The 13,831-nt window shown below is 40.6% G+C and overlaps 2 protein-coding genes across 3 annotated transcripts in view; one reads left to right on the top strand and one right to left on the bottom strand.

Annotated features, from left to right (window-relative positions):
* Positions 1-13,831, top strand: part of rasgrf1 (Ras protein specific guanine nucleotide releasing factor 1) — an 85,417-nt gene that overhangs the window by 20,966 nt on the left and 50,620 nt on the right. For both annotated transcript variants that reach the window (XM_062042550.1, XM_062042549.1), the window contains exons 2-5: positions 1,501-1,607; positions 1,970-2,117; positions 12,660-12,752; positions 12,820-13,073. In XM_062042550.1, coding sequence (XP_061898534.1) covers positions 1,501-1,607; positions 1,970-2,117; positions 12,660-12,752; positions 12,820-13,073 — 602 coding nt within the window. The remainder of the gene's footprint in view (positions 1-1,500; positions 1,608-1,969; positions 2,118-12,659; positions 12,753-12,819; positions 13,074-13,831) is intronic.
* LOC133645762 (zinc finger BED domain-containing protein 4-like) lies at positions 5,439-6,974 on the bottom strand. The gene is made up of 2 exons (XM_062040633.1): positions 6,692-6,974; positions 5,439-6,134 (listed from the first exon to the last, which is right to left on the bottom strand). The coding sequence occupies exons 1-2, from the start codon at positions 6,823-6,825 to the stop codon at positions 5,480-5,482; spliced, it is 789 nt and encodes a 262-aa protein (XP_061896617.1). The 5' UTR covers positions 6,826-6,974; the 3' UTR covers positions 5,439-5,479.

Here is a 13,831-nt window from a genome sequence, read left to right as displayed (position 1 = left end):
TACACAACTTATTTTTAGTAGTAATTAAGCAAACAGAGGTTCTTAATTGAGCTGCTGACGTATGCAGTAACATATTGTGTCATTTATCATTCTATTATTATGTCAAAATTATGAGAGACAAGTGGTAAAAAATGTATTATTAATCTATTTGTCCATTTACTTACTTTGTGTTTTAACAAGTTCTATCTACACTTCTGTTAAAACGTAATAATCAATTATTCTTCTGAATGCGGCTGGGATAGGCTCCAGCCACCCTCACGACCCGAGAGGGACAAGCGGTAGAAAATGGATGGATAGATCTTCTGTTATTTGGATACTTTATATACGTTTTGGGTGATACTACAAACTTTGCTATCAGTCCAATACCAGTTAGTTACAGGATCATACATTGGTCATAATTAAAGTCCTCATGTGTCCAGGGACGTATTTCTTTAATTTATTAACAATAAAAGGTGACAAACGATTTTGTGGTAGTAAAAAATATCTATATGTAGCATCGATTATACTGTATATATGGCTCTTGTACTTGGTATTGTTACAGTCCATGTCTGTGTAGATCCACCCATTTGTTTACATTCAGGAGCACTAGCTTGCTGTTAGCGGTTAGCTATTGTATCCTCCCACGGTGTGTAGTGAAGCATGTTTAGCTATTCCTCGTCCTCCAGTGATAATGTTACTTGTAAGAAACTCACTTTATTTGTCGCCATGGAGGCCAGGATTAGGGATTTAGAAGTAGCTAAAACACTGCCGACTGCGGATGGACGTTAGCCGCGAGCTAGCAATATTATAAAGCACCTTTTGCAGAGCAAGGCTTCAGTTTTATGGCTTATTTTTATGGAGTTATTGAGTTTTTATCGTTAGTTTTTAAGCCAGAATGTGTGCATTCGCCCTCTCCACACTGTATCTGCTTGTAAGTTCTCCGTGCGTGTGCGTTGCTTAAGATGCGCCTCTGCTCGTTTTACCAGCAATGTCACGACATGACGACGGTGTGCCGTAATATCCGTTAACGAAGAAAAGTACCTGTACTTTTTAGAGGCAATATAGTACCGTTTTCAATTCATTAATTCTGCGGTACTTTATTAGTACCGGTATACCATTCAACCTTCAGGGCACGGTCTTTGGTCTTCAGACCAGGGTCTCCTAAAGATCCCATTTCAAAACCCGGGGAGACCAGGCATTCCAGGCTGTAGCCCCCACATACTGGACTGACCTGCACCAGTCAGTTTGACTGTGTTGACGCTTATAAAAAAAAACATTTAAAGACTTCTTAATGATCTTTTTAACTTGTTTTTAAATCCACTCTTTAATCCTTTTAGAATTGTTTTAATTTAATTGTTGTTTTAATTCATCTGTGCACTTTTTTATCTGTGAAAAGTACTTTATAAATGAAATGTACTTACTTATTTACTCACTTATGCAAGCTTTGTTTGCGCTTACACTTTGGACCACCCCTCATCCAAAAGGTTGATAATGCTTTCTGATGCCTCATTTTTTTCCCAGTATTATTTCACTGTCAGCTTCACCCAAGAAAACCAAAAGGCGCTGGAGTTACGCACAGAAGACGTGAAGGACTGCGATGAATGGGTGGCTGCCATATCACACGCCAGGTAACCAAAGAAGAAACCGAACAGAAAAAGGCACACTGTGTCTGACAAATGTGCAGACGCCGCAATTAGAACTTGTCGGGCGCCAGAAAAGTAATATTTGACTGATGTGCTCAGTCTACGGAGGAGAGGGGGAGGAGGGGTGTTGCCTTGGTTACGTAACCAAAGTGATGGAGGAAAGTGCTTTGTTCACAAGAAATCCTGATTGCTTTGAATTCTGCCACATGCTGAACACTCGGATGTGAACGCCATTTCTCAAGTGACAACACACTCCCTGAGTGTGCGTGTGTGTGTGCCTGTGTGTGTGTGTGTGCGTGTGTGTATGTGTGTGTGTGTGTGTCTGTGTGCCCGCGTGCATCTGACAGTTACAGAAACTTGGCCACCGAGCACGAGACTCTCATGCAGAAGTATCTTCATCTGCTTCAAATTGTGGAGACGGAGAAAACGGTTGCTAAGCAACTTCGACAACAGATAGAAGACGGGGAGATCGAAATCGAGAGGCTCAAGTCTGAGGTACAAAGATTCACTGATTCTTTCACTTCCCAAGTGACTTGGGTCGAATAATTTCGGGAATGTTCAAAAAGTGTCCGCATAACAAGTAGCTTAAATGTAGCAGTCTTATTAAAATATGTTGTACCATTATCACGGTGAATGGAGAAATATTGTTCCGTTTTCCGGCACATTACTGCAATTCTCTGGTGTTTTATAAAATACACTATATCGCCAAAATTATTTGGCCACCCATCCAAATTATGAGAATCAGGTGTCCTAATTGCTTGGCCCGGTAATCAAGCACTTAGGCATGGGGACTGTTTCTACAAACATTTGTGAAAGAATAGGCCGCTCTCAGTGATTTCCAGCATGGAACTGTCATAGGATGCCACCTGTGCAACAAATCCAGTCGTGAAATTTCCTCCAAAGTCAACTTTATTATAAGAAAAGTGAAGAGTTTGGGAACAACAGCAAGTCAGCCACCAAGTGGTAGGCCACGTAAACTGACAGAGAGGGGTCAGCGGATGCTGAAGCGCATAGTGCAAAGACTTTCTGCACCCAAACTTCATGTGACCTTCCAATTAGCCCACGTACAGTACACGGAGAGCTTTATGGAATGGGTTTCCATGGCCGAGCAGCAGTATCTAAGCCAGGCCTGGGCAATTATTTTGACTCGGGGGCCAAATTTAGAGAAAAAAATGTGACTGGGGGCCGGTATATTTATTTTTAGGAACAGTAATACAAAACCTCACAATAATGTATTATTGAATGCTAAAAACGTTAAAAAACGGAATGGAATTTTACATTTTCTACTAAACGAGACACCCAGAATGTACATGAAAATAAATAATTTGGGATTTACAATATTAACTATGAAGGATAAAACACTGAATATTGACAACATATGAACGTCAAACCCCCTCTCGATCGACATATTTTACAATCAAGCGAAACGCAACAAAAATGCAACAAACAGTAAAATAAGAAGGTGAAGGGTAAAAAAAAAAAAACACCTACGATCTGATATATCTGATATATCACTGAGCTTTAGAACTTTGCTGTAAAAATCTCCTTCCGCGTCTGTCCCAGACACCTGCTCTGGAAACACTCTGTGGAAACGCTCCCCATCCACACTGCTTGATGCCTCGTCTGAGCTGCTGTGACTTAGATTACCATAGTAACTAATTTGATTATCATAGTAACTAGTATATCATGCAAAAGTGCAGATTCCAACCATTGAAATACTTTGTATAGTTCAAGACTTACGGTCATTTCAAAACATCACTGCACATCATAATGGCAGCTACAGTTTCCATCTTAAAGGTCTAAAAAAATTATTAGGGAATGTCCGGTGGGCCGGATTGAAAATCTTAACGGGCCGCATGTGACCCCCGGGCCTTAATTTGCCCAGGTCTGATCTAAGCCATACATCACCAAGTCCAATGCAAAGCATTGGATGCAGTGGTGTAAAGCATGTTGCCACTGGACTCTAGAGCTAGACGCTTTTCCATCTGGCAATCTGATGGACCAGTCTGGGTTCGGAGGTTGCCAGGAGAACGCTACATTTCAGACTGCATTGTGCCGAGTGCGAAATTTGGTGGAGGAAGAATTATGTTGTGGAGTTGGTTTTTCAGGAGTTGGGCTTGGCCCCTTAGTTCCAGTGAAAGGAACTTTGAATGCTCCAGGATACCAAAACATTTTGGACAATTCCATGGGATGGCACTTTAAGTTCTTATGTGAGTAAAAGCAGGTGGCCAAATATTTTTGGCAATATAGTGTATTTCTGTGAAAATACCCCAAGGATCAAAAATGACCACACTTCAAACCCTCTACTGACAGCCCTGTTCAGAGTAGCCTGTTTTGGGGCATGCACATTTCCACTAATTTCGGTGTTACATTATTGTAGAGAACTTTATATTAGTCCAACGTTATAAAAACTGCTAAAATGTGGCTAATGGCTGACATAAAGAAACCACACCACCCTATTACGTAGGCAACTTACAAAAAATATGCGTGTTTGGGCAATGTCACACTTGCTTGGTGCGGTTGCACTTCAACTATAATTTACTAAAAGTGTGTGTGTGTGTAGTGGATTAAGTGGAGTGGATTACATTTATATAGCGCTTTTTCTCAAGTGACTCAAAGCGCTTTACATTGTGAAACCCAATATCTAAGTTACATTTAAACCAGTGTTTAAATTATTAAAACACGTGCAAACTTGATAGCACACGCAAAGCTGAACTACTAAACTTGTGTCTCTTCACTGAGCAGAATAAGGCGCGCAATCCATTTAGCGTGTATGTCTTCATGAATATATGCTGATCATCCCACAATAACTGGGAGGAGAAGATGCAAATATAAGTATTTAGCATGCGCAGTGTGATCTATCAAGACTGAAACTCAAACTGCGAGCGTATTTCGGCGTCTTGATTTAGCACGTCTGAAAAGGACGTGAAAACTGACACAGTTACACACACGGCCGCGAGGAAAGAGGCTGCAGCCCCATCCTAGTACATACTTGCCAACCCTTCCGATTTTCCCGGGAGAGTCCCGAATTTTAGTGCCCCTCCCGAAAATCTCCCGGGGCAACCATTCTGACGAGTTTCTCCCGATTTCCACCCGCACAATAATATTGGGGGCGTGCCTTTAGCGTCCTCTCTCACCTGAAACCTTCACCCTTTAACGGCTGCATGCTGTCCTCAGTCACGGCCGCATGCTGTCCTCAGTCACGTCCGCTTTTCCTCCATATAAACAGCGTGCCGGCCCAGTCACATAAAATCTATGGTTTTTGGAACTCAGTGCACACACAAGGTGCGCACACAACAACCTATCTGGATTCGATAAGAGATTTCATAAGGAATCGGCTCAATAAGAAGATTCGCTAATGGCATCAACATCGATGATTTCTTAACTAACATCATCCCTATCTTCCTTCTTTTTTTTTTTATGTATATATATATATATATATTAGGGCTGTCAAATGATTAAAATTTTTAATCAGATTAATCACAGCTTAAAAATTAATTAATCATGATTAATCACCATTCGAACTATGTCCAAAATATGCCATTAACTGTATATTTTTGTGGGAATTGAAAGATAAATGACAGAAGACATGTGCATTTAACATATGTATGCATGTTTATTTTAATAACATCCTGTTTTTTACAATGACATTTCCTCGTCAAAATAGGAAAACAAAATAGGATGGCGTCTCTTATTTAAATGAAACTGAAATAGTAAAACAAAATAGGATGGTGTCTCCTTCTGTAACACACTAGCCATCTTGGCCATTTCTCTTCAACAAAGGAAAAACAAAGAGATTTCTCTTTTTTATCAAACCAAAAGAACATGGCCTACACAATTACATGTGGCCCGCTTCTCTATTCATCCTTTAGCCAGTTACTGAGGCAAACCAATTTGTCCACATTTTCTGAGAGTAAAGCTGACCGCTTCTTTTGCACAATGTGACCGGCAAGTGAGAAGAGTCTTTCACAGGGAACTGAGGATGCAGGAGTGGCTAGATATTTCCGAGCCAACGGAGCCAGCTTGTCATGGGCTCCTGCATGAGATGACCACCACTGCAAGGGACAGTCCGTCATTTCAATGGTGGGCTCTGCTCTGTACCTGTGTAAGGCTCTGTCAGGCTGTACCTCTTCATCTGATTCTGAATCTGAGCCCAGCTGTAGAAGAAGGTTCATTTTCTTCTTGGGTGGCCCATCTTCAGTAGTGTGTGAAGGTCTTCCAGGTGATTCACGCAGAAGGCCTCCAAGTTTGGTCCACACCTCCTCTCTGTCTGCCTTGGGCACACTTTTCAAGTCCTTAAAACGTGGGTCCAGTGCGGTTGCAATCTTGAGCCATGCATTGTTGGTGTGTTCTTGGCGGGAGCCTAGGTCGTCTTTGAATTTGGTCTTAAATCTAATCATGTATGCAGGGTCCTCATCAGAAGTTTCCATTACACGGTGTAAGTGGCAGAGGGCAGGTAGTACCACTGAGCAGGAGACGTAGGCCTCCCCACCCAGGATCTGAGTCACATACCTGCAGTGGAAAACACACACACACACACACACACAGAGAGAGAGACACAGAGACAGATACACACACACACACACACACACACACAGACACAGAGACAGATACACACACACACACACACACACACACACACACACACAGACAGACAGACACACACACACACACACACACACACACACACACAGACAGACAGATACACACACACACACACACACACAGCCACAGACAGACACACACACACACACACAGACAGATACACACACACACACACACAGACAGACAGACACAGACAGACAGACACACACACACACACACACAGACAGACACACACAGACAGACACACACACACAGACAGAGACAGACACACACAGACACACACACACACACACACACACACACACACACACACACACACACAGAGAGAGAGAGAGAGAGAAGGAGAAAGACTCAAGTAAATTACTTGAATGCAAGTTGTTACATTTAATAGTAGATTAACGTTTGGTTTAATAATTTAATTTCAGCCTACAATGAATTTCCACATTATATGATGGAAGGCTTACCGGCAGGGCTCTAGAAGGGTCTCCAGTCTCTGGAGTTTATCCCATTCTGCTGGCGTCAGCATGACGAGATTATGCTGCTGTTGATCCAGGGTTGCTTTTATTGCTGCTTGATTGGGGATGATGCGTTTGACCATTTCAAGTGTGGAATTCCACCGCGTTGGAACGTCTTGGATCAGTGGCTCCTGCTGCTGTCCGAGTTTCACCTGCTCTGCATTCAGCTCCGTTAAGTTTGCCGGGCTGTGTTTAAAATGTCCCACAATCTTGCGACACTTGGCTAATGCAGGAACAAATCCGCTGTCAGCGAGACTCACAGTGATGCTTCTCTGTATGACGTGCGCGATACAGGGCATATGCTCGTATGGTAGAATACGAGCCGCAGCAATCATATTGCGTGCACTGTCAGTCCCAATGGTTGTAACTTTTCTTTCAATTTCCCACTTGCATGCCACAGTTTGAAACTGTTCTGCACATGCCTCTGCAAAGTGGCGTTCTTCCGTTTTCATTATAGTTAGCGCAAAGGACTGCAATTCCCATGCTTTAGTTATTAAATGTGCAGTTACTCCCAAGTAATTTGTGTTACTCACTGACGTCCAGTGGTCTCCTGTCAGGGCGACATATTCCGCTTGAGCTAAAGCCGCCTCTTTTTTCCCCTTTTCTGTTTCATAGAGTGCGTGGATACTTTTCATTATTGTGCCTCTGCATGGTGGCTTGTAGGATGTATCGAGGGACGCCACTTTCAAAACATCAGCGAAGCCCTTATCTTCAACAATGCAAATCGGTCTACAGTCCTTTGCGACCCATTTGGCAATTGTGTTAGTTAATTTATCCGAGTTGGACTTGCTTACTGGTCTGCGTTCACTCAGGGTTGTCTGACGCAAGCCAGGTGTAGCACTGGAAGCCCCCACAAATGCATGTTTAGCGTTGAGATGGTATTTAAGGCTTGAACAGGTTCGGTGAAACTGAAACTCTCTGTTGCAGTGCGTACAAATGACTGTCTGTTTATTTATTGTTCCATCTTTGTTCTTCTTAAACTTAAATCCCTCCAGAGGGCCAACCTGTTCGTCTTGCTCCATGTTGCTGCTCCGTTCAGTGTCGGGAGGAATTATGGGAAGTATGGGTGGAGGGATTCTGCGCATGCGTTAATTACGTTAAAAAATTTAACGTAATTAATTCCAAAAATTAATTAACGCCGTTAACGCGATAATTTTGACAGCCCTAATATATATATATACTGTATACAGGTATATACAGTATATATATATATATATATATATATATATATATATATATATATATATATATATATATATATATATATATATATATATATATATATATATATATATATATATATATATATATATATATATATATATATATATATATATATATATATATATATATATATATATATATATATATATATATAATAAAAGAAATACTTGAATTTCAGTGAATTACAGTGAATAACAGCTATAAATATATATATATATATATATATATATATATATATATATATATATATATATATATATATATATATATATATATATATATATTAGGGCTGTCAAAATTATCGCGTTAACGGCGTTAATTAATTTTTGGAATTAATTACGTTAAATTTTTTAACGTAATTAACGCATGCGCAGAATCCCTCCACCCATACTTCCCATAATTCCTCCCGACACTGAACGGAGCAGCAACATGGAGCAAGACGAACAGGTTGGCCCTCTGGAGGGATTTAAGTTTAAGAAGAACAAAGATGGAACAATAAATAAACAGACAGTCATTTGTACGCACTGCAACAGAGAGTTTCAGTTTCACCGAACCTGTTCAAGCCTTAAATACCATCTCAACGCTAAACATGCATTTGTGGGGGCTTCCAGTGCTACACCTGGCTTGCGTCAGACAACCCTGAGTGAACGCAGACCAGTAAGCAAGTCCAACTCGGATAAATTAACTAACACAATTGCCAAATGGGTCGCAAAGGACTGTAGACCGATTTGCATTGTTGAAGATAAGGGCTTCGCTGATGTTTTGAAAGTGGCGTCCCTCGATACATCCTACAAGCCACCATGCAGAGGCACAATAATGAAAAGTATCCACGCACTCTATGAAACAGAAAAGGGGAAAAAAGAGGCGGCTTTAGCTCAAGCGGAATATGTCGCCCTGACAGGAGACCACTGGACGTCAGTGAGTAACACAAATTACTTGGGAGTAACTGCACATTTAATAACTAAAGCATGGGAATTGCAGTCCTTTGCGCTAACTATAATGAAAACGGAAGAACGCCACTTTGCAGAGGCATGTGCAGAACAGTTTCAAACTGTGGCATGCAAGTGGGAAATTGAAAGAAAAGTTACAACCATTGGGACTGACAGTGCACGCAATATGATTGCTGCGGCTCGTATTCTACCATACGAGCATATGCCCTGTATCGCGCACGTCATACAGAGAAGCATCACTGTGAGTCTCGCTGACAGCGGATTTGTTCCTGCATTAGCCAAGTGTCGCAAGATTGTGGGACATTTTAAACACAGCCCGGCAAACTTAACGGAGCTGAATGCAGAGCAGGTGAAACTCGGACAGCAGCAGGAGCCACTGATCCAAGACGTTCCAACGCGGTGGAATTCCACACTTGAAATGGTCAAACGCATCATCCCCAATCAAGCAGCAATAAAAGCAACCCTGGATCAACAGCAGCATAATCTCGTCATGCTGACGCCAGCAGAATGGGATAAACTCCAGAGACTGGAGACCCTTCTAGAGCCCTGCCGGTAAGCCTTCCATCATATAATGTGGAAATTCATTGTAGGCTGAAATTAAATTATTAAACCAAACGTTAATCTACTATTAAATGTAACAACTTGCATTCAAGTAATTTACTTGAGTCTTTCTCCTTCTCTCTCTCTCTCTCTCTGTGTGTGTGTGTGTGTGTGTGTGTGTGTGTGTGTGTGTGTGTGTGTCTGTGTGTGTCTGTCTCTGTCTGTGTGTGTGTGTCTGTCTGTGTGTGTCTGTCTGTGTGTGTGTGTGTGTGTGTCTGTCTGTCTGTGTCTGTCTGTCTGTGTGTGTGTGTGTGTGTATCTGTCTGTGTGTGTGTGTGTGTGTCTGTCTGTGGCTGTGTGTGTGTGTGTGTGTGTGTATCTGTCTGTCTGTGTGTGTGTGTGTGTGTGTGTGTGTGTGTGTGTCTGTCTGTCTGTGTGTGTGTGTGTGTGTGTGTGTGTGTGTGTGTGTATCTGTCTCTGTGTCTGTGTGTGTGTGTGTGTGTGTGTGTGTATCTGTCTCTGTGTCTCTCTCTCTGTGTGTGTGTGTGTGTGTGTGTTTTCCACTGCAGGTATGTGACTCAGATCCTGGGTGGGGAGGCCTACGTCTCCTGCTCAGTGGTACTACCTGCCCTCTGCCACTTACACCGTGTAATGGAAACTTCTGATGAGGACCCTGCATACATGATTAGATTTAAGACCAAATTCAAAGACGACCTAGGCTCCCGCCAAGAACACACCAACAATGCATGGCTCAAGATTGCAACCGCACTGGACCCACGTTTTAAGGACTTGAAAAGTGTGCCCAAGGCAGACAGAGAGGAGGTGTGGACCAAACTTGGAGGCCTTCTGCGTGAATCACCTGGAAGACCTTCACACACTACTGAAGATGGGCCACCCAAGAAGAAAATGAACCTTCTTCTACAGCTGGGCTCAGATTCAGAATCAGATGAAGAGGTACAGCCTGACAGAGCCTTACACAGGTACAGAGCAGAGCCCACCATTGAAATGACGGACTGTCCCTTGCAGTGGTGGTCATCTCATGCAGGAGCCCATGACAAGCTGGCTCCGTTGGCTCGGAAATATCTAGCCACTCCTGCATCCTCAGTTCCCTGTGAAAGACTCTTCTCACTTGCCGGTCACATTGTGCAAAAGAAGCGGTCAGCTTTACTCTCAGAAAATGTGGACAAATTGGTTTGCCTCAGTAACTGGCTAAAGGATGAATAGAGAAGCGGGCCACATGTAATTGTGTAGGCCATGTTCTTTTGGTTTGATAAAAAAGAGAAATCTCTTTGTTTTTCCTTTGTTGAAGAGAAATGGCCAAGATGGCTAGTGTGTTACAGAAGGAGACACCATCCTATTTTGTTTTACTATTTCAGTTTCATTTAAATAAGAGACGCCATCCTATTTTGTTTTCCTATTTTGACGAGGAAATGTCATTGTAAAAAACAGGATGTTATTAAAATAAACATGCATACATATGTTAAATGCACATGTCTTCTGTCATTTATCTTTCAATTCCCACAAAAATATACAGTTAATGGCATATTTTGGACATAGTTCGAATGGTGATTAATCATGATTAATTAATTTTTAAGCTGTGATTAATCTGATTAAAAATTTTAATCATTTGACAGCCCTAATATATATATATATATATATATATATATATATATATATATATATATATATATATATACCTGATATATATATATATATATATACATATATATACAGTATATACCTATGTCAGGGATTCTCAAACTGTGGTAGTGGTCCACGGGCTCCATCTAGTGGTACGGCAGAATCACTTGATTAAAGTACAGTGTTTTATTTTCCTATTTTCGGACACAGTGTTACTGTTCAAACTGTGTGTAATGTTACAGCTGCCAAAAATATGAAATATATTTGTTAAATAAAACCCCTGCCTCAATTTTAATGACTATTGAAGCCTACTATGGTACTGTATATTGTATTTTAATGTTGGTTATTATGGTGGTACTTGGAGAACCAGGTGTTTTCTGATGTGCTACTTAGACTTAGACAAGACTTAGACTTACACTTAGACAAACTTTAATGATCCACAAAGGAAATTGTTCCACACAGTAGCTCAGTTACAATGATGGAACGTGTAAGGATGGAAAGGACAATGCAGGTATAAATAGACTAAATATAGCAATATAAAATATAACATATATACGTAATATTTACATAATATATGTACAGTATATTATATATACTGATATATTATATTATATTGTATCTATATCATATATACAATATATAACAATTGTATATATATGAAATAGACATAATATAATATAATATATCAAATATTTCAAGTATAATATACTTGGTGAAAAAAGTTGAAGAACCTCTGTCCTATGCGAAAAAAAACTGTGTCTGGAGCGCGCACTGTCAGTCACTGCCAGCCTCTCCCATAATTGCTAAAACACAAAAACAAACACAGGACTGCTTCTAAAATGCCCATAAAAAGTGGTTCATGTCTGATGCTTGTTTGAAAACATTGCAAACCACCACCAGGTAGAAGATGCGTGACATGACATCATTGTGCAGCAAATGAGTGTCTGCATGATGAAAACCGCGCAATACACGCAAAAACGTATTTTAAATAAGGCGGTTATCTATTGCACACGCAGTCTTTGTAGATCACACGCAAAACGCCCACAAACAGTACATGCAACTTTATAGTGATTAGCATGTGCTTTTATATATTTATATATTAGTAAATAAGGTCCTATGTTAAGCAATTGAAAAGTCTGTTCTGGATGATATCCCTTTAAGCAGCATGTCACAGGGGGCGCTGTGCTCAAGGCAGGCGCTCGCCACTCTGCACAATGCCTCCGACTGAGCTGCCATTCTTCACATCAAATAGTCATTTTGCTTTCATGTGCAAATGTGATGCCCGTGAAACAGAATTAGTGGCGGGGAATATGCAAGTTTTTTTTGTGTTTTTTACATTGCATCTCTTTTATGAGACGCAATGACAATTAGCTGCACTCGCCGCCTACAAAGCTTCAAACATCTTTGTGTGTGGTTCGGCCATTTGTCACCACACAAAGTGGCTCGGCTACATTTAAATGACCGGCGTAAATAAATTATGGATGGAGAGCCGCAAGTGTTCTGTTGACTCAGTCATTGTGAGAAGTGTGTTACAGCCAACTATTGGTCCTTCTCCATGGCAGATCTCTGGGCTGCTCAAAGATAACGAGAAGATCCACGCCAGTCCTGCAGCGGCCCCGACTGATGACGACTCTGAAATCAAGAAGATCAAAAAGGTTAAAAAATCACGCTCCTTCTTTATGCATTTCAACAAAAATAACACATGTAGGGTTTTTTTTAAAGGTCCAGAGCTTCCTGCGAGGCTGGATCTGCAGGAGGAAGTGGAAGACCATCATCCAGGATTACATCCGCTCACCGCACGCCGAGAGCATGAGGAAGAGGAACCAGGTGGTGTTCAGTATGTTGGATTCGGAGGCCGAATACGTGCAGCAGCTGCACATCCTGGTCAACAACTTTCTGAGGCCGCTCCGCATGGCTGCCAGCTCCAAGAAGCCGCCCATCACCCATGACGACGTCAGCAGTATATTCCTGAACAGGTTGGAATATTTGCTGGAATGTCATTCCAATGGTAGCTCAACATTTTTGTCCATAATGGTGCTTTAATCACTATTTGAACAAAAGTATTAGGACACACCTATTTAGTTGTTGACAGAACCTTGACTGCAATTGCATGCATCCAACTCTGTGTGATCCATTTTTTAAAACAAATCTAACTGAGCAGGGGTTCTTAACCTTTTTGACCGCAGGGCCCAACTTTTCCGCTACTAAGGGCCCGCTCAAATAGTAACACTGAGTTAGTCATTTTACTCTTAATTGTAATCTTATTCAATAGGTATATCTAACCTACTTACACTTTAAAATCTCAATAAATAATATGAAAGCATGTGTTAATCACAAAGATTATTATTTATTTAACACAAAAATAAATACTAACCAAATGTATTACATAACAAGGGACTCATAAATAAATGACGAAAAATACATTTACAAAAAATTGCACTGTGCTGAAATAAATAAAATAATCAATAATACAAATATAATACAATACAATACAATAATAAAAAAAATCTTAATTACAATTTTAATAAAATTAAAGTGTAAATGAAAATACAGCTTTATCACTTTAGTCATACTTTTTGTGCGTGAGTAACTTTTTTATGACTTTAGCTAAAGACTTCTTCTATTTGTCATTACTGCCACAAGTGCTGTAATTACTTTGTATTTTTTTTAAAATTGTATTTATTTATTTATTTTTATTTTTTTATTTTTATTTTTTTTGTCCTGTCCAGCTTCT

The sequence above is a fragment of the Entelurus aequoreus genome, linkage group LG03 (genome assembly GCF_033978785.1).
Source record: "Entelurus aequoreus isolate RoL-2023_Sb linkage group LG03, RoL_Eaeq_v1.1, whole genome shotgun sequence".
Lineage (NCBI taxonomy): Eukaryota > Metazoa > Chordata > Actinopteri > Syngnathiformes > Syngnathidae > Entelurus > Entelurus aequoreus.
The sequence above is the reverse complement of the archived record's forward strand: the minus strand, read 5'-3'. Positions and strand labels throughout refer to the sequence as shown.